The 27,695-nt window shown below is 50.6% G+C and overlaps 2 protein-coding genes across 19 annotated transcripts in view; one reads left to right on the forward strand and one right to left on the reverse strand.

Annotated features, from left to right (window-relative positions):
- HAUS8 (HAUS augmin like complex subunit 8) lies at positions 1 to 25,766 on the reverse strand. 6 transcript variants are annotated; one of them, XM_054465914.2, is made up of 11 exons: positions 25,417 to 25,766; positions 23,283 to 23,344; positions 19,043 to 19,098; positions 12,745 to 12,826; positions 10,050 to 10,145; positions 9,609 to 9,703; positions 8,861 to 8,926; positions 8,596 to 8,754; positions 5,932 to 6,073; positions 3,089 to 3,230; positions 1 to 416 (listed from the first exon to the last, which is right to left on the reverse strand). In XM_054465914.2, exons 1-11 carry the CDS (start codon positions 25,443 to 25,445, stop codon positions 113 to 115), a joined length of 1,233 nt encoding a protein of 410 aa, XP_054321889.2. In that variant the 5' UTR covers positions 25,446 to 25,766; the 3' UTR covers positions 1 to 112. The 6 variants fall into 6 exon arrangements, with proteins under 6 accessions (XP_054321889.2, XP_054321890.2, XP_054321892.2 ...); XM_054465915.2 differs by having other exon boundaries at positions 10,050 to 10,142; positions 25,417 to 25,600; XM_054465917.2 differs by lacking the exon at positions 9,609 to 9,703 and having other exon boundaries at positions 25,417 to 25,447.
- Positions 25,758 to 27,695, forward strand: part of MYO9B (myosin IXB) — a 136,442-nt gene continuing 134,504 nt past the window's right edge. For all 13 annotated transcript variants that reach the window (XR_010125048.1, XR_010125049.1, XM_054465920.2 and 10 more), the window contains exon 1: positions 25,758 to 25,897. The gene's annotated coding sequence lies outside the window, so the exon portion shown is untranslated. The remainder of the gene's footprint in view (positions 25,898 to 27,695) is intronic.

Raw genomic sequence — 27,695 nt, forward strand, 5'->3', positions numbered from 1 at the left:
TTCAACTGCAAAACAGGTTTACTGTTTTATCAAACAAGATTATCACATAAAAAATAGCTACAGTGCTACGGTAGTATATAAAGTGCTCAAGTATCCTGAATGTAAGCATGAGTCATGACAAGTCCCTCCCTGAACGAGAGACAGAGGGCGGGACTTCTCCCTGGCTGCTTGAAGAAAAATCTTCGCTTGGGCTGATGAACATGGCCTGAGTGGGGGCTGACGAGGCACCTGGGTTGTCTTCCTCAGACAGGGGCGTGTTCTTGGGTGCTCCCCCAAATTCTCTGCAGGCACTGTCTTGATTGAAATACCACCGGCTGGGGGGCGCCATGCCCTGGGTCTCTTCCCAGACTTCCTGGTTTGCCAAGACTGCCTCTTTGCTTGCCTCTGCGGAGAGTTCCAGCACCTGGGCAAAGCTCCTGTTGAGGATGGGAGAAAGAATAACGGCTTTCACCCTCTGAGGCGACGCGCATGCGTGTGGTGAACGAAGGGCTGCCACGCGGGGAGGCGGATTTTCACATGCCCCATGTGCTCAGTGGGAAAGGGCCAGCAAACAAGATCTTCTGAAAAGACTCAATCAGGGAAACCCCCCAAGAACAGCACCAGGCATGAAAGGAAAGATTCATCCAAGAAATGTTCATGGAGCTCAGTGCTGTGCTGCTGCTGTGGTGGGAGTATCTGTCCCCTCCCAAACTCCCATTAAAAATTAATCCCCTGGCCAGGTAAAGTGGGATTAAAGTGCTGTAATCCCAGAACTTTGGGAGGCCGAGGCAGACAGATGGCTTGAGGCCAGGAGTTCGAGACCAGCCTGGGCAACATGGCAAAACCACGTTTGTACAAAAAATTTTTTTAAAAAACTGGGCGTGATGGCTCACATCTGTAATCCCAGCACTTTGGGAGGCCGAGGCGGGCAGATCGCCTGAGGTCAGGAGTTCAAGACCAGCCTGGCCAACATGGTGAAAGCCCATCTCTACTAAAAATACAAAAATTAGCCGGGCGTGGTGGAACACACCTGTAATCCCAGCTACTGGGGAGGCTGAGGCAGGAGAATCGCTTGAACCCAGGAGACAGGGGCTGTAGTGAGCCGAGGATCGCGCCACTGGCACTCCAACCTGGGCAACAAACTGAGACTCCGTCTCAAAAAAAAAAAATTAGCCGGGTGCAGTGGTGCACGCCTGTAGTCCCAGCTACTTGGGAGACTGGGGTGGTCGATGATCGCTTGAGCCTCGGAGGCAGAGGTTGCAGTGAACCGAGATCGCACCACTGCACTCCAGCCTAAGCAATGAAAATGAAACCCTGTCTCAATAATAATAATCCCCAATGTGGCAGCAGAGAGAGGTGGGGCCTTTAAGAGGTGACTGGGTTCATGAGGGTTCCGCTGTTCATGGATGAATGAGTCATCCTGGGAGGGGGACTGTGGCTTTATAACCCTTTGATGTCTCCTGAATTGATCCATGGCCACCCACAGGAGAAAGAAATGCCACAGTGGGTGGCTAGCTGTTTTGCCTAAGTCCTTTTCCAATATTTTAAGCACCTCAGGAAAAAGACTTAGCATTGTAAAAAAGAGAAAAGATACTCTACTGAAGAGGTGGAGAAAAGCGCATGGTTAGAAATCTCCTGGGGGAGGTTAAAAAAAAAAAAGTGGGGGGAGGTCTTGATGGGTTTTGGGGGTCTGGACGCACAAGGATATGTGCTCTGTGCAAACCACTGCACAGTCCTTTAAGATCTGGGCCATTTCTATCAATCAGAAGTTCAAAAAACATCCTCCTGGGACCTTACCCTGGAAGGCATTGAAAACACCAATAGGGCTGATGTGAAGGCGCCTGTGCTGCTGGGTTACTCTGAGGATGTGAATGGTAGGTGACACCCCTTCTCTTCCAGCTGCTTGAGAACTTCCATGGATATATATATATATATATATATATATATTTTTTTTTTTGTCCTGAGACAGGGTCTCACTCTACTGCTCAGGTTGTAGTGCAGTGGCATGACCGCAGCTCATTACAGCCTTGACCTCCCCAGGCTCAGATGATTCTCCCACCTCTGCTTCCTGAGTAGCTGGGACCACAGGCATGCACCACTGTGCCTGGCTAATTTTTGTATTTTTTAAACAGAGAGGCCTGGCGTGGTGGCTCACGCTTGTAATCCCAGCACTCTGGGGGGCCGAGGTGGGCAGATCACTTGAAGTCAGGAGTTCAAGACCAGCCTGACCAACAAGGTGAAACCCTGTCTCTACTAAAAATACAAAATTAGCCAGGCGTGGTGGTGTGCACCTGTAATCCCAGTTAGTTCGGAGGCTGAGGCAGGAGAACTGCTTGAACCCGGGAGGTGGAGGTTGCAGTGAGCCAAAATCATGACATTGCACTTCAGCCTGGGCAACTCTGTCTCAAAATAAATAAATAATAAATAGAAACAAGGTTTCACCATGTTGCCCAGGCTGGTCTTGAACTCTTGGCCTAAAGTGATTCTCCCACCTCGGCCTCCCAAAGTGCTGGGATGACAGGCGTGAGCCACTGCGCCCCGCCCTTCCACGGATTTTTCTGAGCTCTTTTGTTCTCTCTTCCCCCTGCTCTGCTTGAGTCTTATGCTCTGTGAATCTAGGACATGTCTTACAGCATATTTGATCCTCACTTCACCTAGAATCCCCAGTAGCTCAAAAATGACTGAGAAGTGGGCTAGAAAAGGGCAATTAGCTGGGCGTGGTGGCGCACACCTGCAGTCCCAGCTACTGAAGAGGCTGAGGTGGGAGGATCACTTGAGCCCAGGAATTTGAGGCTGCAGTGAGCTGAGATCTGCCACTGCACTCCAGCCTGGGCGACAGAGTGAGAACCTGTCTCAAAAAAAAAAAAAAAAAAAAGGAAAGGCAAGGCAGGTGCTCTTGGTTGGAGATTTTGTTATCCACAATACGGATGACAATGACACCTGCTGGCCATTCTCATATCGTGCAGCGTCTGGGAAAAGAGCAGCTCGCTCAGGGGACTGAACCTCCTTTGAACTCCAAGAGGAACTTGGCACCACCCCAACAGTGCAGCTACCAACAGCCCTGAGCAAACAGGGTGCCACCTCTTTCTTAAAGCATTTTCCGAGGTACCTTCGGAGCTCAAGGTCCTTTTTTGCCGTCACGTCCTTGAGTTCGCTCAGTAAGTCCAGCACCTGCACATTTTCTTCCGAATCACCAACATCAAGTTCTCCCAGGAGGCGCTGAGTGGTCACCAGTTCATGCTGCAGGGCGTCTGGAGGGGAAGAGGGATGGTGGGCGATAGATGGCAAGGTGCCCCACGCAAGGCACACATAAGTGGAGCGGCCGACAGACTTCTGTCATGATGCTCGGCTATCGCGCTGGAACCGTGGAGAGCGCACAGGGAAGAAGTGGAAGCCAAGGAAGACATTCGTGCTTTCTCCAACCCGTGCTCTGAGATTGTGGGACAGGCACATCCATATATCCAGGAGGGCATTGGACCAGAACTGAAATGTCACTCTGGTGTCCTCAACAGAAACCAATGCAAATGTGAAAAGGGCTGTGCTGTGCCAGGGAGAATGCCTGAGGCCTCCCAGCCAGACCATGAGCAACTGAAAAACAGTCCTTGTTCCCTGTACCGCTGAGCAAAGGGATGCCTGCAACTGCGGGACCTGTGTCACCTGCACTAGGACAACACGCCTCTCTACCCTGACACACGTCACATCAAGGCCAATCGTACATGAGAGTCACATTTTGGGAGCCTTTTAAGCGCCATATCAGCCAGCCTCTTCTCCCTCCGGCTGTGGACCGAATTATGCCCTCCCCAATACGTACGTTTCACTCCAATCCTCCACTCCTAGTGAACGTGAGCTTACCTGGAAACAGGGTCTTTGTGGATGGGGTGGAGTTAAGATGGGTGGGGCCTAAACCAGTGACTTGTGCCTTCATTGGATGTGGGAAATTTCTTTTCTTTTTTTTTTTTTTTTTGAGACAGAGTGTTGCTCTGTCGCCCAGGCTGGAGTGCAGTGGCACGATCTTGGTTCACTGCAACGTCTGCCTCCCGGGTTCAAGCAATTCTCCTGCCTCAGAATCCTGAGTAGCTGGGATTACTGGCACCTGCCACCACACCTGGCTAATTTTTTTTGTATTTTTAGTAGAGACAGGGTTTCACCATCTTGGCCAGGATGATACTGAACTCCTGACCTCGTGATGCACCTGCTTCAGCCTCCCAAAGTGCTGGGATAACAAGCATGAGCCACCGTGCTGAGCCTGATGCAGGAAATTTCAATAACGAGACAGCCAGGGAGGAGGCCACGTGAGGACGGACAGAGCATGGAGGGACATGGCCACGAGCCAAGGAACACCAAGGGCCACCAGCAGCCACCAGCAGGTGGGGGAGACACAGGATGAGCTCACCTGACAGCCCCTGGAGGGAGCCAATCCCATCAACGCCTTGATTTCAGACTTCTGGCTGAAATCAAGACTCCCAGAACTGGGAAGGAATATCTTTCCGTTGTTTCAAACCACCCATTCTGTGGCCGCTCGGTATGGCAGCCCCGGAAAACTCAACACGATCCCTAGGCCGCTCCCAGCAACTACCTAAGGAACTGAGCAGAGACTGAGTGTTTTCTAAGAGTTACAGATGTGGAGGTGACCGCAGTCATAAAATCAGAAACCCGGCCGGGCAGGGGGCTCACGCCTATTCAGGAACCCAGTGCTTTGGGAGGCCAAGGTGGGAGACCACTTGAACCTAGCAGTTCTAGATCAGCCTGGGCAACATAGCCAGACCTCATCTCTACAAAAAAATAAACAATAATTAGCCAGGTGCGCCAGGCACAATGGCTCATGCCTGTAATCCCAGCACTTTAGGAGGCCAAGGCGGGCGGATCACCTGGGGTCGGGAGTTTAAGACCAGCCTGACCAACATGGAGAAACCCCGTCTCTACTAAAAATACAAAATTAGCTGGGCATAGTGGCGCATGCCTGTAATCCCAGCTACTCAGGAAGCTGAGGTGGGAGGATCTGAGCAGAGGCTGAGAAGTTCAAGGCTGCAGTGAGCTGTAATTGCACTACTGCACTCCAGCCTGGGCGACTACGCTAGAAGATTCCACCTCCAAAAACAAAAAGAACAATGACAGGGCACGGTGACTCATGCCTATAATCCCAGCACTTTGGGAGGCCAAGCTGGGAGGACTGCTTGAACTCAAGAGTTCAAGTCCAGCCCTGGCAACATAGTGAAACCCCGTCTCTACAGGAAAAAAAAAAAAAAAAAAAAAAAATATATATATATATATATATATATATTAGCCAGGTGTGGTGGTGCACACGTGTACTCCTAGCTACTCAGGAGGCTGAGGTGGGAGGATCACTTAAACCCAGGAAGCAGAGGTTGCAGTGAGCTGAGATTGTGTCACTGCACTCCAACCTGGGCAACAGAGCGAGATGCTGTCTCAAAAAAAAAAAAAAAAAAGAACCAAATTCCAGGGCAGCCAAAAACTTGCTATTTGGGAAGATACCTGTTCTGAAGAGAATTTAAGATGCAGCGTGGCAGTTTTTTCACACTTGCCAAAGTCTTCAAAAGTTAGGGATTAGGTGGGAACCCTATGCCTGAAAAGGGACCTCACTGCTCTGCTGAGGGGGAAAGCCAGGGTGGGGCTGCTGGTCTTGTCACCGCCCCCCACAACCACTAAGGCATATTTGTTGGGCCCAGGACTCAGGAGACTACAGGCCATCCCTACAAAACGCCTTAGGCAGGACAGGTCTCTGTGAATCCCAATGCCTGAGGTTCAAATCCCAGTGTGGTTACTTACTCAGGGCGAGACCCGGGAGGAACCACAGCCTGGCCAGTCCTCCCCATCCTCTGCCTTACTTGGGGAAGAGGGCACTTGTGGCGATGACAAGGGGCCCATGGGAAGCACCCACACACACTCCTCGCCCCGCCTGCTGCACACACGCTGGGACGCCCCGTTTCCTACCTAAGAGCTGCTGCCCGTCTCCCTCCAGGTGGATGGACCTCACGGGAAGCTCGTGCCTAGTAGTGTCCAGGGCCGTGGCGAATGTCCTGTATTGCTCCTTGAAGCGTGTGGCCACTGCCTCAAAGGGGCTGAGCATCTCGATCTGTAAGCAGAAGGGATAATCGGGGGAGACCCTGGAGTCCCCTCTCTGGAAGCTTAACGGCTTGTGCAGGGTTAAGATACAGCGCTGTTCTTCACCATCCCCCAGGGGATCAGAGTTCAGGAAGTTTCCGAGGGTGTGGTGAGCTCTCCCCAAGAGAGCCAAGTGGATGGCAAGGCGGCCCAGGCCCCTTACTGAGAACGTGTGTCTGCCAGGGGTTCTAGGCTTGGGCCCTCAGCTGAGCCCACCTGCTTTAGAGCACTGCGCCTAAACGCCTGCCTTCCATAAGGCCATCTCCGGCATGGCCCACTCCTACCCCAGACATGCTGTCTGGGTCTTCATGGGGGTTTGAAATGATATACGATTGACCCTTGAGCAACACGGGAGTTTGGGGCATCAACCCCTGTGTAGTCAAAAATCTGTATTTAACTTTTGACTTCCCTCAAATTTACTGATAGCTACTGCTGACTGAAACCTTACTGATAGCAAACATTCAATAAACATGTAAATAGATTAGCATCTATACAAACACACACATACACACATACACACACACACACACACACACACATATATTTTTAGATGGAGTCTTGCTCTGTCTCCCAGGCTGGAGTGCAGTGGCGCAATCTCGGCTCACTGCAACCTCCGCCTCCCGGATTCCAGCAATTCTTGTGCCTCAGTCTCCCAAGTAGCTGGGTTACAGGCACGCATCACCATGCCCAGCTAATTTTTTGTACTTTTAGTAGAGACGGGGTTTCACCATGTTGGCCAGGCTGGTCTCAAACTCCTGACCTCAAGTAATCCGCCCACCTCAGCCTCCCAAAGTGCTGGGATCACAGGCGTGAGCCACTGCACATATATATTTTTTATAGAAAGATCTTACTGTGTTGCCCAGGCTGGAGTGCTGTAGAGTGATCACAGTTCACTGCAGCCTCCACCTCCCAGGGTCAAGCAAACCTCTTGCCTCAGCTTCCCAAGTAGCTGGGACTATAGGCATATGCCACCACACTTGGCTAATTTTTAATTTTTATAGAAATTGGCCAGATGCGGTGGCTCACACCTATAATCCCAGCACTTTCAGAGGCTAAGGAGGGCAGATCACTTGAGGTCAGGAGTTCGAGACCAGCCTGGCCAACATGGCAAAACCCTGTCTGTACTAAAAATACAAAATTTAGCCGGGCGTAGTGATGCATGCCTGTAGTCCCAGCTACTCAGGAAGCTCAGGTATGAGAGTCGCCTGAACCTGGGAGGCAGACGTTGCAGTGAGCTGAGAGAGCGCCACTGCACTACAGCCTGGGTGACACAGCAAGACTCCCATCTCAAAAAAAAAAAAAAATTTTCTTTGTAGAGATTGGGTGTCACTATGTTGCCCATGCTGGGACAAGTATGTATGCATTCATGACATGCCTAACTTTTTCTTAATTTTTTCAGTATTTCTAGGCTATAAGGTTCATCTATGAGTTTCTTCAAATTGTCACAAATCTCTAGAACTTTTTCCAATATACTTACTGAAAAAAATCTGCAGGTAAGTGGAACCTCACACTTCAAATTCGTGTTGTTTGAGGGTCAACTGGGTTTGTCTCTTTTTCTTCCATTTTGAGCTCCCTAAGGTCAGAGACCTTGTACTCAAGCCCAGGGTCTAGCTGCAGGGGTGCTCACATGAAAATTTTGGATGTTAGGGGTTGAGCTGTATCCCCCCAAATTCATACCTGACGATCCAACTCCCAGTACCTTGGAATGTGCTCTTATTTGAAAACAGGGACTTTATCAGGGTCATCAAGTTAACATGACGTGACAGGGGGGTTGTGGGGGGGATGCTAATCCAACACGACTGGTGTCTTGTGGGGAAAGGGGGACACAGACACACACAGTGGGGAGGACATGTGAACACAGAGAAGACAACCATTCACAGGCCAAAGACAGGGCCAGGAGAGATTCTCCCTCACGGCCCTCAGACAGAGCCAACCACCAACACCTCAGTCTTGGACTTTCAGCTTCCTGAACCATAAGAGAATGAATTCCAGTTGTTTTGCCCACCCAGGTTGTGGGACTCTGTCCCACAGGAACCACAGGAAACTCACCCACTGGGTGGGGGGTCCGCCCCTGCCGACCAGCCCTTTCTGGGTTCCAGGGGTTCGTTCCTGTCCTTCTCCCACGTGGACACTGCTGACCACACAGCACTAGGAGTGATGTGCCTCCCACCAGTACCCTGACCCTGCAGGGAGTCCCAGAGCATGTCATCCTGTTGCTGCTCACAATCATCAGGCACTCAGGAAGTCTCTGCACAAGTGCATAGAAGGTGCATGCCTCCCTTATTCGTTCACACTTTACTTTGTAACCTCATCCTCTAAAAGTGCCATCATAGACCAACACCAGGACCAGAGCAAGTGTGGCATTAAAAGCCCAACACAGAGTTAGAAGCCAGTGAGCAATGATACCCTAGCACGAATGCTACCCGAAACAGTGGAGATGGGACAGATTCATAGGGAACACTCACTGGTCACAGAGTGTCACTTACAACTGACCTGGGCATCCAGGACATCTGCCAGCTCCTGCTTCCTCTGAGAGAGGAGAAGCCTGCGCTTCAGCTCGTAAGCCTTTTTCTGTAGCTTCTCCTTCTCCTTACACATTATTAATAAATTCTTTTCTGCCCTTCTTTCAAACTCAGCAAGATTGTTCTCCATCTGTTAAATGTAAAAGAAAAGTTCAAGCAGGTGGGGACTCCCTCCCCATGGTGAATGGAGGCCACCCTTCCATCCATGGCAGACGTGAACAAGGAACTGTTTTCACCTTTACGGATAGTAGCGTCAGCAGTAGTGTCTGAGACTCCATCATTTCCATTGCTTCAGATAAATCCTTAAGAAAAGAAAAAGACCCTCTCAATTCCTGATGAAGTGGTATAAATCCAGCTCTTTTCCCAGCAGGGGCAGAACTCTGGCTTGTGTGGATTTTCTGTATTCAGTTTGATATTTGGTAGTTCTCTACTGTAGTGGGTCTATTGCTTGTATTTTCTTTTATTTGGTTTTCTCCGGCACTCTGAGATGAAAGAGGGAGGTCCACAACCTTTCTTCCCCTGGCACCTGGCAGGTGGAGAGACAGCTGCACCTGGGTAGTCAAGGACAAGCTGAGAATACCCACCAATTTGGTGCTGCACCAGGACCAGAATGCAGTCTCCCCACCTGCTGGTCCCCCACCCACCAGTCTTGTCCTCACCCCAGTGAGACCACAGCCTAGCCGTCCTCCCACCAAGGGACAGGGCCTGGCATTGTGCCTTTCCCAGTACAGCGTGGGCACAGAGAAGTTCCCTGTCTCATTTTTTACATGGCTCCATATTGGTATCCACTACTGAATGTGTACTCGGGGAAATGTAAACTCTACAAATGATCTAAGAACATTTGTGGTCTTGATTTTTGTCCTAAAGGGCATGGGTGTCTTATATGTTCTTGGATCCGTGGGCACTCGGCATCTGGTTCAGAGTGGACTCTAAATCAGATCTATGCAACCCATCTGTGGCTGCCCTCTTGTTTCAGACACTTACTGGGCTCTTTTTCCGAGGGGCAGAAAACGATGTTGACTCAGGTTTCTTTGATATGGTTTTTGCTAACTGTGGCGTCTTTTTGACGATGCTTTTGTCTAAGATAAAGCACAGCATTTTTAATGGTGAATAGCATATTTAGACTGGTCCCTGGTTGCCATTTTTTTTCTAATGATGGGTTAATTGGGATGTAACCCCATCATAAATTGAGGAGTATATGGACTTATAACAGTCCAGCTTAAAGTTGTTCAGCTTTGCAAGGGGCAAAAGGCAAGTTTAATACCCTTTACCAAGGTATTAAGTATATTTTTGATGTACAATATTTTCAACTTACAATGGGTTTGGTGGATGTGACCCCACTGTGGGCCAACTGTACTTTGGAAGCCCACTGAGACCTACTGCAACCCCCAGTGACTGACAGAAGGGGTGAAACAAATGATTTACCATTAATAGCAGAGAGATCCAGGTCAGGTGGAGCTGTGCCATGCCCTTCCAGCAACGTGGACTGCAGGTCACCCTTTCCGACCCCACTGCTATCTGCTGTTAAGAAAAGAATCCCCAAAAGTCAGCACAGTCAAGAGACACTCTCCATTCAAGCCAGGAAACGCAGGCTGTGTTTCTGAACAATACCACTTGCTTCTAAAAGCCCAATTTCGTCCAAGGTGGAAAGGCTTAAAAAAAAAAAAACCTGTGGAAATTCCCAGCCATCACCTTGACTCTATTTTTAAAGTATCACTAGAAGAGAGAGACATTCTGTATAACCAAAGAGACGCAAATAGGCCTTTCTGCTAGTTCACAAGATGCTAAGGGTGGGATACGATGCCATAATCCCATTCTGCCCTCTACTCTCTTTCCATCTTTTTTGTTTTTGAGATGGAGTTTCACTCTTGTCACCCAGGCTGGAGTGCGATGGAGCAATCTCGGCTCACTGCAACCTCCACCTCCCGGGTTCAAGGGATTCTCCTGCCTCAGCCTCCCGAGTAGCTGGGATTACAGGCACCCGCCACCATGCTCAGCTAATTTCTGTATTTTAGTAGAGATGGGGTTTCACCATGTTGGCCAGGCTGGTCTCAAACTCCTGACTTCAGGTGATCCATCCACCTCGGCCTCCCAAAGTGTTGGGATTACAGGCATGAGTCACCGCACTCAGCCAAGTAATCTTTCCATCTTTTTTCTGCAGCTTCTGGACTGTTCACCCTCCCTGGGAGTACCCTTCATCTTTTAACATATATTCTAAACTGTAAAATTAAGCCTTACACTGTCTAAGATGGGCACTAGCATATAGCATGCTACCACTACACAAGAGCCCAGGAGTGCTACAAACGCCAACAGATGGCACATATGATATGTTGTGTTAGGAACTAAGCATGAGACTATTTAATGAACAACTATGCAGCTGAGGAAATGAATGACCTGGAAATGAAAAGAGGAAGGTCACCGCAATGTGTAGGGTACAATATAACAACGATTTGTGTTGAAATTCTTAAAAAAATCTGGAAAGATCAGCAAAAATCTATTGAGAGCACATGCCCTCAGGGCACAGACTGGGAGCCTGGGGTGAGGAGGTGGAAATTTTTTTTTTTTTTTTTTTTTTTTTGAGACAGGGTCTTGCTCTGTCACCCAGGCTGGAGTGCAGTGGCACAATCTAGGCTTACCGCAACCTCTGCCTCCCAGGCTCAAGCAATCCTCCCACTTCAGCCTCCTGGGTAACTGAGAATACAGGTGAGTGCCACCATGCCCAGACAATTTTTTATTTTTTTATTTTTAGTAGAGACAGGGTTTCACCATGTTGCCAGGTAGGTCTGGAACTCCTGGGCTCAAGGGATCTACCCGCCTCGTCCTTCCAAAGTGCTGGGATTACAGGCGTGAGCCACCACACCCAGCTAGAGGTGGTAACTTTTTATTGCTACTGCTTTTGCCCTGGAATATTTTATCATCAGCATGTATAGCATTTGCACTAAGAAAATTAATTTTCTACAAAGCCATACAATGGAACTCAAACAAGCAGTCCTTTGAAATCATTATGGTGTGGTTTAAATTAAGGTTTCTTAGCCATGGCACTGCGAGCACATGGGGCTGGATCCTTCCTTGCAGTGGTGGGGGTGTCCCGTGCATTCAGGATGTTAAGCGGCCTCCCTGGCCTCCACCCACCAGATGAACCCCTTCCCCCAGACATGACAACCAAACACATCTCCAGACACTGCCAAAGAGTCCCCTGGGGGTCGGAATCACCCTTGAGTAAGAACTGGTTTTAAGGTGTGGCAGGCCCAGTCTGATCCCCTGGCCACACCAGCATTCCCAGCTTCATGCATGGCCTTCAACCCAATTAGATGGGGAAAGACTAGCAGGCTGGCTCTAGTGTGCTTGCTTCTCAGCCACGCCTGAGAAGGGCATAGCGCGAATTCTCATAAACATCTACACCAGGAGTGGCAAATTGTAGCTCATAGGCCAAATCCAGCCCACTTCCTTTGCTTGTAAACAGTTTTATTGGCACACAGCTATACCTGTTCCTCTATGTCTGGTCTGGGGTTGTTTTTAATGTTACAAACAGCAGAGCTGAGTCTTTTTGTTGATGTTGTTGAGACGGTGTCTCGCTCGGTTGCCCAGGCTGGAATGCAATGGCACAATCTCGGCTCACTGCAACCTCCGCCTCCCAGGTTCAAGCGATTCACCTGCCTCAGCCCCGCACCCGCACCCCAAGTAGCTGGGATTATAGGCGTGTGCCACCATGGCCAGCTAATTTTTGTATTTTTAGTAGAAATGGGGTTTCACTATGTTGGCCAGGTTGGTCTCGAACTCCCAACCTCAGGATGAGTCCTAATAGCCTCTCTAAGAGTCTTGCTCTCAGAGCACCAGTGGGAAAACAGTCACGTAGACAAGAAACTGATGTCACAAAGCAGTACCATGATGGCAATGTGCCTTTTCTGTGGGGCCACACAGGGAAGAAGTGATCTCCCCTTTTCTCCGCATCCCCGCTCACCTCCCCACATCCACCCAGTCTGTCCTTATGCTCCAACTCTCTCTGCTCACTGCTTCTGACCTTTCCCAGAAAGGAAAGAGGGAACTTTAACTTAGCACCCATGCAGACAAAATTTACTGCCGCGCTCATCACTGCCCGAGGACCAGGGCTGTCTCGCACCTTTGCTTTTCTGGAGCAGGCTGGATTTCCTTCCACCTTCAGACATCTTTCCTCGGGCCTGTGACCCATCTCCTGCAGGAGCCTGTTATGGGAACACAAGACACTCAGAGGACAAGACATCCTCCTTTCATAACAACGGGCCCTGATGCGGTCTGCACTGTTTCGTAACTGCTCTTACTTTGAGGCAGGGGAGACATTTAAAGAGGTTTGAAATTTTACCTCATATATACAGGACAAACAAATTTTGTCAAAATGTAGATGCTCACTTGCAGAGAACACAGGAAACTACCAAAATGTTTGCTGGTGATTATTGACATGGTAGATTACAGGTGACTGATTTTTTTCTAGACTCATTTAAGTATTTGCTAGTTTTCTAGAGAGAACATATAACACTGGTCATCAGGAGAAACAGTTTTTACACATACATTGTCAAAAATATTTTTTTAAAGAAACACAAGGAGCACTGGCCTTCTAATTACCAAAAGCAAAACGAAAATCTTATAAAGAGCAAGGGCCAGGTGCAGTGGCTCCCGCCTGTGGTCCCAGCTACTCAGGAGGCTGAGTTGGGAGGATCGCTCAGGCCCAGGGGTTTGAGGCTGCAGTGAGCTGTGATCACACCACTGCACCCCAGCCTGGGAGACAAAGCGAGACCAGAGCAACGACATGACGCACACACACCACTCTCATTCAATATCACAGTGGAGGTCCTCAGATAAGAAGTAAAAGGCAAACAGGTTGAAAAGGAAAAGTAAAACTCTGTTCTTACAGACGTAATTTTTCATGTAGGAAATCCCCGAACATCTTCAAAACTGCTACTAAAATTAGTAAGTTTAACAAGAGTTTTCTTTCAATTTTGTGGGTGAACTTGACTAGATATGAGGTGCCCCAGACTGAACATTTCTGGGTGTGTCTGTGAGGGTGTTTACTAATGAGATCAGCATTTGAATTGGTGGATGCAATAAACTGCCCTCCCCTGTGTGTATGGGCACCATCCAATCCCTTGAGGGCCTGAATACAACAAAACGGTGGAAGGAGGAGAAATTCACGCCTTTTGCTTCCTGCTTGCCTGGCTGAGCTATCTTACCCCATCTCCTCCTGTCCTCAAACTGGGACTTACACCTTTGGCTCCCCTGGTCTCAGGCCTTCAGACTCACACTGAACTAAACCACCAACCTTCCTGGCTCTCCAGCTTGCAGACAGCAGATCCTGGGATTTCTCAGCCTCCATAATCACATGAGCCAATCCCGCGTAAATAAATCTCCTTTTATATATTCACATCCTTTTATAAGCCTCTCTTATTGGTTCTGTTTCTCTGGAGAACTCTAATACAGCAAGGGTGCAGGACACAGGGTCAACATGTAAAAATTCACATTTCTAGCAATGAAGTAGCAATGAACAAGTTTGGAGATTGAAATTAAAAGACAGTACCACATACAATGGCACTAAACACCAAATGCTTAGTTATAAACCAAATAAAATATGTGTAAGATCAACAATGTTGAAAGAAATACAGGAAGATCTAAATAAATGGAGAAGCGTACCGTGTTCATGTATTGAAAGACTCGATGTTATTAAGAAGGCATTCTCCCTGATTTATGAATTCAATATATTCAAAATCCAGCAGATATTTTGCCAGAAAATGACAATTCTAAAATCTCTATGGAAAGCCAAAGGAACTAGAAGAGACTAAAGTCTTGGAAAAACACAGTGGGAGGTCTCACTTTACCTGTTCTCAGGACTTAGTGAAAAGCTACAGTAACCTCAGCAGTGTGGAACTAGCATAAGGATGCATACACAGAACAATGGAAAAGAACAGAGCCCAGACATGATGCACACATATATGGTCAACTGATATTTGACAGAGATGATGAGAGAATACAATGGGAAAAAGGAAAATCATTTCAATGAATGGGATTGCAACAACTGAACACCCATACATGAAAAAACGAACTTTGATTTAAACATCACACCATACACAAAAACTAACTCACAGCCTTAAAAGTAAAACCTAAACTACAAAATTCGTACAAGAAACCAGGAGAAAATCTGTGATCCTGGATTAGGTGGAGATATCTTGGATAAGACTCCAAAAGCACAATCCACAAATGGGGAAAGTGATCAACTGGGCTTCATCGAAATCGACAACTACTGCCTCTTAAATTAAAACACTTAACAGCATGAAAAGACAAGCCAGACTAGAAGAAAATATTTGCAAAGCACCACAAAGAGCTGGTATCCAGAATACAGAAAGCACCCTCAAAACTCAGTAATAAGAAAACAACCCAATTTAAAACTGGACAAAAGATCTCAACAGACACATCAGCAAAGATACAGGAATGGCAAATAAGCACATGAAAAGATGCTCAATATCATCGGCTATTATGAAAACGCAAATGAAAACCACAGTGAAGTATCACTTCACACCCACAAGACTGGCTAGAATGTGAAAGTAACAACTTGTACTCTTCATCTATGTGCCTAGTGGGAACATAAAGATGGTGCAGCCACTGTGGATAACAGGTAGTTTCTTGTTACCATTATATATAGAGAGATGTTTACATCTACAACTTATGGCTTGTAACTCCTATAAGCCCTTTTTACAGTAAGCAGGATCTCTCTGACCTCCCACACTCCTTTCACCTGCCAGAGAGGGTCCTGCCTCACACCCCAGAGGAAAAAAATGCAACAGAGGCCAAGAAGAATGTGAACAGACAGGCCTTGCTGGGTTTAGAGCATACCCTCTTTGACCAATCACATTTCCACAGGGCTGTCCGTGCTTCGATCATGCCTAAGTCATGAAGACTCCATAAAAACCCAAAAGGAGCTGGGCATGGTGGCTCACGCCTGTAATCCCAGCACTTTGGGAGGCCGAGGTGGGCGGATCACGAGGTCCGGAGTTCGAGACCAGCCTGACCAACATGGAGAAACCCCGTCTCTACTAAAAATACAAAATTAGCTGGACATGGTGGCGTGCGCCTGTAATCCCAGCTACTCCAGAGGCTGAGGCAGAATAGCTTGAACCCGGGAGGCGGAGGTTGCAGTGAGCCAAGATCGCACCACTGCATTCCAGACTCGGCAACAGAGCGAGGCTCCATCTCAAAAAAAAAAAAAAAAAAGGACAGAGCTTGGAGAGATTTCAGATCAGATAGCTAACACGTGGAGATTCCCAAAGAGTGGTATGCCCAAACAGGACATGGAAGCTCTGTGCGCCTTCTCCCATATCTCACCCTACACGTCTCTTATTTTCTAAAACAAAAAAAAGAGACAGGATCTCGCTGTCACTCAAGATGGAGTGCAGTGGCTCACTGCAGACTCAACCTCCTTTGCTCAAATGATCTTCCTGCCTCAGCCTCCCGAGTAGCTGGGACTATAAGCACCCACCACTACACACAGCTATTTTTATTTTTTTGTAGAGGTAGGGTCTTGCTATGTTGCCCAGGCTGGCCTCAAACTCAGGCTCAAGCAATCTTCCCACCTTCACCTCCCAAAGTGCTGGGATTAGAGGCCTAAGTCACCATGTCCGGCCACTTGGCTAATGAAAAAAAAAAAATTCAGAGACAGGGTCTCGCCCATGCTAGTTTGGAACTCCTGGCCTCAAGCAATCCTCCCATTTCGACCTCCCAAATTGCTGGGATTTCAGGCATGAGCCACCACACTCGGCTCCATCCGTATCCTTTGTAATATCATTTATAATAAACTGGTAAACCTAAGTGTTTCCTTGAGTTCTGTGAGTCACTCCTGCAAATTAACTGAACCCAAAGACGGGGGGTCATGGGAATCCCAACTTGAACTTGGTTGGTCAGAAGTTCTAGAGGCAGAAGAGGGGCAGTCTTGGAGACTGAGCCCTCACCGTATAGGTTCTGATGCTATTTCCAGGTAGAGTGTGTCAGAATTGAATTGGAAGATACCCAGCTGGTGGCTGCTGCTTGCTGGTGGGGGAACCCTCAGAAGTCCTGTGTTGACTGTTGTTGAGTGGGAGAATAGGAAACACAGTTTGAGTTTTTCTGCGAGCCAGCAATCCTCCTCTTGGGAGAAATAAAACCACGTCTACACAGAAAAACACACAAGAATGTTTATGGAGGCTTTATTCATAATCACCAAGACAGGAAACCAACTGACTGCCTGTCAATCAATGAACAGATGAACACACTGTGGTCTACCCACTTGATGGAATACTATTCGGCCATAAGAAGGAACCAGGCCGGGCATGGCGGCTCATGCCTGTAATCCCAGCATTTTGGGAGGCTGAGGCAGGTGGATCATTTGAGGCCAGGAGTTCAAGATCAGCCTGGCCAACATGCTGAAACCCTGTGTCTACTAAAAATACAAAAATTAGCCAGGTGGGGTGGCACACACCGGTAATCCCAGCTACTCGGGAGGCTGAGGAAGGAGAATGGCTTGAATCCAGAAGGCGGAGGTTGCAGTGAGCTGAGATCGCACCACTGCACTCCAGCCTGGGCAACAGAGTGAGACCCCATCTCAAAAAAAAAGGAAGGAAGCACCTACATGTAATACATGCAACACAGAGGAACTTGAAAGGCACTCTGCTAAGTGTTAGGAGTCAGAGGCAAGGGCTACAAACTGTGATGCCACAGATATGACCTTCTAAAAAAGGCAAAAATGCAGATTCAGAAAGCCAATCTGTGGTTGCCTGGAGGTGGGAGAGGGGCTGGTCCTATCAGAGCACAAGGGGATTTAGGGAGGACTGGTTCTGTAGCTTGATTCTAGAGGCGGTTCCATGACTGTCTATGTCTGTCAAAACAGGCAGGACCCTATGCTGAAAAGGGGGATGCTGACTCCATGTAAATGACACCTTGATTTTTAAAATGGGGGGAAAAAACAGAAAAGATCTAAAGGCCTAAAATGTTACAGCACGCAGACACACGGGGGCGCTGTAACCAAGTCTTGGCGACAACATGAAAATTTGGAGCGTGGAAGACTGTGACTCTTTGTTGAAAATTGCTCTGAGAAGAGTATCTGTTTGTGCAAAGGTATCCTCTTTTCTCAAGCCGAATCTTAAGTCACAGGGTCGAGAACCCACCAGCCACCCAGAGTGAAAGACAGGCAATGGGAATTTGACTTAATTTTATCATAAACCAAGATTTGGAAAGCAGAGGGAAGAATCCGACCTTGACTTCACTGAAAGAAAATATACAATTGTATAATCTACTGATTGCTCCCACGAACTCACACAAAGCACGTTCTCACGTGGTTAAATATCTTTCATGCCATTACTTTCAATGGTTTCATGATATTTCATGGTGTGCCTACACAATAGTTCACTAAACTCTTACTCCAATTTGGAGTGATCGAAGGATGTCATTTTTCCCATAGTTTTTCTCTAAAAACCTATTTTTTTATTTTAGTCTTTTTTTTTTTTTTTTTTGAAGACACAGGACAGGGTCTCGCTCTGTCGCCAAGGCTGGAGTGCAGTGGTGCAATCTTGGTTCACTGCAACCTCCGCCTCCCAGGTTCAAGCGATTCTCCTGCCTCAGCCTCCTGAGTAGCTGGGATTACAGGTGCACGCCACTGCATCTGGCTAATTTTTGTATTTTTAGTTGAGACGGGGTTTTGCCATGTTGGCCAGGCTGGTCTCGAACTCCTGGCCTCAAGTGATCCGCCCACCTCGGCCTCCCAAAGTAGCTGTTTTTTAAATACCAGCCAGACACCAAGAACTGTGCGCTGGGCACTGGATAAGACAGCTTCAGAATCCAGAAAGTGAATTAACTGGGTTGAAAGGCAAGAACAGGCTGGGCGGGAGGGCTCACACTTGTAATCCCAATATTTTGGGAGGCCAAGACGGGAGGATCACTTGAGCTCAGGAGCTCAAGACCAGCCTGGGCACCATAGGGAGACCCCGTCTCTACAAAAATGTTTAAAAATTTGCTGGTGTGGTAGCACACACCTTTGGTCCCAGTTACTCAGAAGGCTCAGGTGGGAAGATGGCTTGAGCCTGGGAGGCTGAGGCTGCAGTGAGCTGTGATCACGCCACTGCACTCCAGCCTGGGCGATAGACAGAGACCTTGCCTCAAAAACAAAAAAAAAGGTAAGAACGATATTATGTTTCAATGGAGATCACAGCTTCGTAAAAGAGATGCTTATAGCCATGAGCTGTCGATGACAGAGACTCACAGCTGGCAGCATGAAGGGCTGATGGTCTCAAAAGCACCCGGGTGAAGATCCCAAAATGCTTCCTTCAGGACCAGGTTGTGACCGCCTCCCATGGCTAGTTTCGGAATTCCAGTTACTCAGAACCATGCTCAGAACTGCTGCAAATGGAAGCTGGGTGCGGCCTTACCTTTTGGGTTGTCTTCTTTTCATACTGCAAATACCGGGACTCAATCACTCTTCCACCTGTGGGAACACACTGTTGGTGCACGACAAAACTACAAAGGACCGAAGACCCCACACACCCAGACCCCACGCCCCAGAGACCCAGATGCCAGGGGCCCTCTCCACTCAGTGACCAGAACAGAGGAAATCACCACTCCTCCTGCTCGCCTCTGATCACGTCCTTCGGCAGCCTCGAGCATGCATGGGACGCCTACTGTATGCAAGTCCCAAGCCATGTGTGGAGTCACAGAGTTCCTGAGGAAGTAAGATCAAGGAACACCCTCCAAGGTCAAAGCTGCAAGTGCACTCAGACAAGGGGGAGGGAAAGAAGAAAGAGCTTTCACTGAAGGCCTCCAGGTGGCTTACTCCTTCCTCCCATCTCGTGTAACCCCAACGGCCCCTTCCCCCGCCTGCGTGTGTCTAGGACTCACTCCTGGTACTACCTTTTACTCCCCCCACCCCTTACTCAGTTTGGGACCCCCTGCCCTGAGACATGTCCAACACCCAGGCCCTCTTCAGACAGAGCCAAATCCCTGGTGACAGCCCGACCCCAGGTCCCCTTCCAGGGCTAATCCTGGGAGCGTGACTGTGGATGGAATAAATGCCACCTGTCACCCCAGCTTCTGGAGGTAGGGGTCTGAACTGGATCCGGTTAGTCCCGTTCTGTCCCCCAGCCCTCTCCCGGACCCCTCCCTCAAACTTGTTCCTCCCACCTCCTACGCCAGGCCCAACCCTCGGTCTCAGCAGGTGACCTGTTTCCTCCTTCACTGGGAAGACAGAAGTGGCCCCAGGAGACCCTTCCGCCACCACATCCAGCCACCTCCAGTCCCGATGGCTGCATTCCCCCGGCCCTGTGAATGGACCTCTGTGCTCCCAGATAAAGCGCCCCCCATTCTAGGTGCTAAAGCCCAGCCCTCACTTCCAAAAGGAAATGCCCCGCAACTCCCACCTCCCTGCCTGAATCCCCACAGCTCCTCTCTCCACCAGATGCTGGAGGTCATTCTTCCTCCTACCTGCACTCTCTGCCTCCCCCCATTTCTCCCATCCCCTTGATAGCAAACACCCCAGAGTTCTTTACTCACCAGCTCCTCTTCCTCTCCTTTCTCCTTCCCTTGAATCCCGCCCCCGACAATCCAGCTTGCAGACACACCACTGCACCAGAACACCTCTGGACAAGACCACTGTGACCTCCCTTGCTCCTGAGCCCAGCAGTCCATTCTCAGTCCTGGTCATCTGAGCCACCAGGCACAACCACTGCTCGTTCCCTCCTTCCTGAAACGTTCCATCAGCCTCCAACTGCCCTTCAGGGCTGAGACAGGCTGGCGTGCTAGGTCCATGGGCTCAGGAAGCCTAAGTGCCTCCGGGAACCTTCTGGGCCCTGTGCCACCAGCAACTTGCCTCTAACCTTATCACTCTGTCACCTCTCACTTGCTCTATTCAGCCGCTCTGCTGCATGGACCCCCTTGCTGTGCATCCCCCTGCAGGCACCTCCCTCTCTCAAGGCTCTGCTCAGTTCAGACCACAGCACACTTGTCTCTGCCTGCCATTTCGTCACAGCATCTGTCATCATCTAGCGCCCCCCATCGCCTCCTTACGGTTCTCATGTAATGCCCACCTCCTCCCTAGAGCCCCAGGGGCCCAGGATTTTTGTCTCCTTCGCTCGCTGCTATGTTCCACCACCTGGCACGGGGTAGGCACTCAATAATATGTCAAATGAATGATTCTAGGCCAGGCGCAGTGGCTCACGCCTGTAATCCCAGCACTTTGGGAGGCCAAGGCAGGTGGGTCACCTGAGGTCAGGAGTTCGAGACCAGCCTGGCCAACATGGAGAAACCCCGTCTCTACTAAAACTACAAAAATTAGCCAGGCGTGGTGGCACGTGCCTGTAATCCCAGCTACTTGGGAGGCTGAGGCAGGAGAATCACTGGAATCCAGGAGGCAGAGGCTGCAGTGGGCCGAGATCGTGCCATTGCACTCCAGCCTGGCGACAGTGTTAGACTTTGTCTCATAAAAAAAAAAAAAAAAAAAAGAATGGTTCTGTATTGTATCGGTGCCATAGAGCCTAGAGGTTTGCCTTTGTACTGAAGAGGCCCGGGGAGAGTGACATGCTCAATGTCACACAGCTTGAGAGTTCAGCCAAGTGAGATTGTGACTTCGACCATATCTTTGTTCCAGTTGATTCTTCTGTTGGGGACTGGGGTTGCAGCTGCTACCCTGAGAGAAAAGGAGGTGCCCTCAGAGTTAACAAGGATCCTTCAGTCAGCCAAAGGGCTGGGCTGTCAATCTGGGCAGCCCCAGGGCAGGAATGCGCCATGCCTGCAGAGCGAGTGTGGGTGCCCGGCAGATGTGGACAATCGGGAGGCCACTCTCATGGTGCAGGTCTCTAAGGGCTGAGGCCAGGACCAGGTGGGGTCCCAGGGACAACCAGGTCACAAAAAGAGTCTCCCCTGGATGGTGATCGAACAGCTAAGAGAAAGGACATCCCCAGCTCCCAGCAGAAAGACCATCCAGCCCAGGTCTTTCTAGTAGCATCAGCAAACAGTTTTGCTCAACAAGGAGGATCTCAGGCTTGGGCTGCCTTGGATGGTGGGGAAACAAAAGCACTTTCAAGTTTCCTGAAAACTAGGATACAACTGTTTGTTTTAAACAGCCTGGCCAGGCGCGGTGGCTCACGCCTGTAATCCCAGCACTTTGGGAGGCCGAGGTGGACGGATCACTTGAGGTCAGAAGTCTGAGACCAGCCTGGCCAACATGGTGAAACCCTGTCTTTACTAAAAATACAAAAATGAGCCAGGATGGTGGCATGCTCCCAGCTACTTGGGAGGCTGAGGCAGAGAATCGCTTGAACCTGGGAGGCGGGAGCTGCAGTGAGCCGAGATCACGCCACTGCACTCCAGCCTGGGTGACAGAGCGAGACTCCATCTCAAAAACATAAATAGACAAATAAACAAACAGGCTGAATTTTCCACAGAAGCAATATTATGAAGAAGGATACAATTCTTGTCCAAGAACGAGGTAGCTCATAAATATTATAGCTGTTATATGCGAGATTAACATGCGATGTTTAGAACTTGGGAATAAGTGGTCAGGAAATAGACAACTCACCCAGCGACGCTGAAACATACAAACCTTGCCTCGCTTGGAAATAAAATCCTGCTCTAAGCTCACTGAATTGGGCCCTGCAACACTGCACACACTGAGAAAATACCTCATTGTATCATAGTCTCGGCCTCCAACGATGGACTCTAGAATCTACCATGCAAGCAAGCCAAGCATTTCCTTTTTTTTTTTTTTTTTGAGATGGAGTTTCGCTTGTCACCCAGGTTGGAGTACAGTGGTGCGATCTCAGCTCACAGCAACCTCCGCTTCCCAGGTTCAAGCTATTCTCCAGCCTCAGCCTCCTGAGTAGCTGGGATTACAGGCACCTACCACCATGCCCGGCTAATTTTTGTATTTTTAGTAGAACGGGGTTTCACCATGTTGGTCAGGCTGGTCTTGAACTCTTGACCTCATGATCCACCCGCCTTGGCCTCTCAAACTGCTGGGATTACAGGTGTGAGCCACCGTGTCCGGCCACATTTCCTTTTTTTTTTTGTTTTGAGACAGAGTCTCACTCTGTCGCCCAGGCTGGAGTGCAGTGGTGCGATCTTGGCTCATGGAGGAGGCCGTTAATGGTGACCCCAGACTGATAGGTGGAAATCAGATGTACAGGCACCCCTCATGAGACTGACAGGCTTACGCAGTGGGAATTGAGAGTCTGATTTTAGGCCAGGGTCAGTGGTTAATGCCTGTAATCCCACCACTTTGGGAGGCGGAGGCAGGAGGATCACTTGAGGTTAGGAGTTCGAGACCAGCCTGGGTAACATAGTGAGACCCTGTCTCAAAAAAAAAAAAAAAAAAGACAGAGTTTGATTTTAGATAATGATCTCCATGGTCTCCACACCCATGCTTCCAGGGGACATGTCCTGGACACAGCCCATGACCCCCATGGCCACCAAGGGAAGCCACTGCTCAAAATGACCACCACCATTCCTGACACAGCCCTCGCCACAGGGCTGGGATGGCCAGACCCAGAATCCCCAGAGGTGTGACTACAAGGAGGTAAAGCCATAGGCCCCCTTCTCTGGCCTGTTTTTTTCTTCCTCCAAAAGCACGTAATGAAAGAAGAAAACCATGTTCCTTCAAGAGATCCTGACACTGCTCACCTTGAACTCTTTTCTCCTTCTTCTTGGCGCTGCTAGAATTTGTGGGGCCGGTTGCATGCTTCCTGCAAGAGAAGAGAGAGAGGTCTTGTTCATCTCACTGCCCAAGAAGCACAGGGAAGCCGGCGAGGTGTCTCTGCTAGTTGAAGCTCAGACAGCCCAGTCCGAGGGCTGCCCGAGGACAATTTCAGTGAGGCTGGGCCACCTCAACAGGAAGAGGGACACAAGGAGCAGCCAGCCCTGGTCACCTGGGCAAGAAGGCATAGGTGAACACCCAAACTGAGAAGAGAGGAGGGTAATGAGAGCTCTGTGGAAGAGATCACAGCAGATCTCAAGTTATCCCTGGGTTCATTCATTCACCAGACATTGATGCACCTACTGTATACCAGTAGAGACGCAGTGGTAACAAAACACAGAGCTCCTGCCCAGAAAGGGAAGAACAACATCTTGACAGGCAGGTACGAGGAATGGTCCCAGCAGGTACCTCACTTTGGGAGGCTGAGGCGGGCGGATCACGAGGTCAGGAGATCGAGACCATCCTGGCTAACATGGTGAAACCCCATCTCTACTAAAAATACAAAAATGAGCCGGGGTGGTGGCATGTGCCTGTAGTCCCACCTAGTTGGGAGACTGACACGGGAGAATCGCTTTAACCCAGGAGGCAGAGGTTGCAGTGAGCCGAGATCATGCCATTGCACTCCAGCCAGGGCGACAGAGTGAGACTCCATCTCAATAAATAAATAAATAAAAATAAAAATAGAATGAAGCCTGATGTAATAGGAAAGAAGGGACCCTGAGATAGGAATCGCTGACTCATCAGCTGTGGGAGTGCAGGAGAGGGAGAATCTGGGATGACTAGGGGTTTCAGGGTTTCAGCCTGAGCTGGTGAGAAGAGAAGGGACCCAAGAACAGACACCAGTAACATAGGAGGGACAAGTGGGTGGGCAAGTGGAGGGGCAGGGCCAAGGCCAGGGCACTGTAACTCCTGCTCCCATCACCAAGGGCGGCTCCACTGGTCCCTGCGGCCACCTCCTCTGAAGCAGGCTCCCAGGACCTCAAAGTGAGACCCAGACAATGTTGGGGACACTTCCAGGCCACCGTGGGGAGAGGCAACTTAGCAATTTAGCAAATGTTCGCCAGGTGCCAGCAGCTGCGCTCGCCCATAGGCTCCTAACCTGACAGCTTCCTAACTGTTCACACCTGCTTTTTCCTCGCTGCAAAACAAAGACGCACAGGTTTTACATAGGTCACCCCCGGGGCAGTCTCAGAGCCAGAAAGAGACAAGAGCACAGACTCCCTCTGGGGACTGAGCTAGGGCTGTGGCCTCAAACCGAATGGGCTCCTGGGTGAACCTGCTGCGACCTGAGGGGGGTCCCTACAACCTGTGCGAGCCTCAGGTACTGTACCTGTTCCTGGGAGGTGCTACTGTCAATTTATCGGTTACGGCAAGTAACCGATAGATTGGCAAGGGGCGGTGGAGTGATTCCTCTTGCTGGCCAATTTCACTTCAGTTTGCACCCGGCACAATCAACACTGGCAGAATTAACAAAACTAGACAAATATAGCCTCAGGATCATTCATGCCTAGCTCTCGGTCAGTATTCAACTTCTTTCTTGTTCATGGTGTGTTACCCTAGGCAAGTCACTTCCCCTCCCTGGGTCTCCATCATCTCCTCAGTAAACTGGGAGCACAGAATAAAGCGCGTGGGAGGATTAAAGGGGACACTGTGGTTGCCCACCACTTGTTCACTGCATAACGATAATTCCAAGAGCAACATCACAGTAAAGACCCAGGCGCCGATCTAAGCGCGTTTCAGCCTCACGCGACGCCTACGAGGTTGAGCTGCGTCATCGGCCCCATTTCGTAGCGGAGGAAAGCGAGGCACTGGGAGGTCAGGCCGCTTGCCGGAGGTCGCCCAGCGTCCCAGCCGAGGACGCGGAACCTAGGGCCGGTCGGGTGTCAGCGCTCCGGAGCATGCGCAGAGGCAGCACGCCATCGGGGTCTTCAGGGGCCCGCGCAGTTCCTGGCGGGGTCGAACCCGAACTCACCCCGAGGGTCCTCACTCCCTAACTCCGCTGCCCATCCTCTCCAGCCCTATGGCGTGTACAAATCCAGACCTGCGGACGCCCCAACTCACCCAGCACCGCGCCCCGAGGAATCCGCCATTTTCCCGCCTTAAACCTCAAGGCCCGACTCGCCGGCTTTTCAAAGCCGGACCCGCCCCCTTGCTTGCGGGTCTGACCATTTGTGGAGTCGCAAGAGGGGTGGCTGCGAGGCGTGAGGCAGCGCCGGCTAAGTGCGGAGAGCGCGGCCCCAGACGCGTGCTCCGCCTGTCCTCCCCTCGCGCTTGGTCTCGCCCACCATCGGAGGTAGGGGGTGGGGACGGTGGGTGGGGCCTGATCTGTCGGAAAGTAGGGGCGGGGCTTTTCGCGATGTCCCGCCCCTAGGCGCGCTGGCGTCACGCCTCCGTCCCCGCCCCTCCGGAACCCGGAAGCGGGAGCGCGCGGGGGAGCGGCGGGCGCGGCGGGGCGGAGCGGCCCGAGCAGCGGCGGGCGGGCAGGCGGTCGTCCGGCCGGGGACCCGGTCCGGGACCGGCGGCGCGCGGCGGCCGAGGCCAGGTGAGTTCCAGGTGGCCTCGGGTTGGCGACTCGAGCTCGAAGCCTGCCTTTGGGGGCTGCGCAGAAAAGGGACGGAGCTGAGGGCTGATGGGGGACGCGACGGCAGGGGTCGAGGGGGCGGGAACGAGCCTGGGGGTCTTGGAGAGGTTGCTGGGGATGAGGTGGAAGCGAGACGGTGAAGGAGAAAGTGGATGGGGATGGAGCTGGTGAGGGAGTTCGCGGGCGTGGGGGGGGTGAGTCTTGTGGTTTTGAGCAGCTTCTCTGAAGAGGACGTGGCTTAAGTGGTAATTGGAGGGTCGCAGGAAACGGCGTTGTGGGGAGGCACGGAGGCGGGAACGAGAGGCCCAGGCTGAGGGAGTGGGCAAGGCCAGTGGCGGGACAGCCGGGGTGCGGTTGGGGGGAAGGGGTGCGAGACGGATCTGGGGACGTCTGCCCGCGCGATTGAAGGAAGGGTGTCTGAGAAGAGGGCGGCGCCTGGCCCCCAGTGGGCGCTCAGTAAATGCGGGGGGTTCTGAACTAACTGATGCGGCAGCCGGCTATTGGGAAGCGGGGAAATGGGAGCTGGAAGGGAAGTAAACGAAGTAGAAGTCATGGTAAGAACTGAGGGTAGGCTTAGGGAGGGAGGGCCCGGAGAGGAGGGAAGAGAAGGAAAGGGTTAGAGTGGCCCCGTGCAGATAGATGTTGAGGTGCAGCCCCTGGAGAGTCCCCCCACCCTCCCCTCTTGATTCATGTCCCTCCTGACTTCACACTTAACAGCTGGGTGACCTGGGACGAGTCCCAACACTCTCTGTGCCAGTGTCCTCGTCTTGGAAACTTCACCACCCTCCCCTTAAGACAGGACTAGCGGGATTCTGGGATTCCCTGGATCCAAGGAACGGACCTCAGGGCCGGTTGTGGGGCCGGAACTGTGTTTCAGAAGGGAGTGTGCATGCACCCTCATGTACAGGACTGTCGCCACCTCCGCAGAGCTGCATCCTTGGACTTAAATGGGTAAAACGACATACAGGAAATCTGTCCCCCGGTTGCTCTGAGCTCAGCCCTGGAGAGGCACGACATCCACGAGCCCTCCTTTCTTTCCTGGGCACCTGGAGACCAGGGGTCTTTAAGGGATGGCTTCTCTGCCTCTTTGTCTGAGGTGGGAGCTGGTGGGGACACTTTCCAGCCAGAGGGTCCCAACTCGGTTTGTTTTTTGGTGTTGGAGTCTTCAGAATCTTAAGGTGTCCAGGAGCAGCCAGAGGTGACCTGGGCGACAGGAAAGTTATTCACATCTGACAGGCCTGGCTCTTGTGGCCCTGGCAGGGCCAGGCAGGGACTTTGTGCAGGGTGCTTTTGATTGGCATTCATTTCTCCCCTTTCCCAACTGTAGGGATCTTTATCTGGGATCTGCCAGAAGGGCTGGGGAACCCCAGCTTATATTTAGTTTATAGCTCATTCAGGAGATGAACCTGGATAGTTTGAATATAAAGAGGGCCACAGAAAGATAAGCACCCCCTTCACTTCCAGAATATCCTGGCCTTTAGGAAAGGTGGCTTTGGCCTGGCTTGCTCCAGGACATGCAGTGACAGCCTACAGTCATGCCTCCTGCAAACATTGAACTGTAGGCTTGCCCTGGCCTACAGAACAGGACCAGGATCTTCTGATCCCACAGCCCTGCAGTTGCTTCTTCCCTGCTGCTAGAGAATGGCCAAGCAGGGTCTTGTGGAGGGAGCACTGTGTTGGAGATCCTGGCTTTTGGTCAAGTCTCTGTGCCTGTTTCTGACCTCTCACCTGCAAAATGAATGAATTGACCTCCATCAGC

The sequence above is a fragment of the Pongo pygmaeus genome, chromosome 20, assembly GCF_028885625.2.
Source record: "Pongo pygmaeus isolate AG05252 chromosome 20, NHGRI_mPonPyg2-v2.0_pri, whole genome shotgun sequence".
Taxonomy (NCBI): Eukaryota; Metazoa; Chordata; class Mammalia; order Primates; family Hominidae; genus Pongo; species Pongo pygmaeus.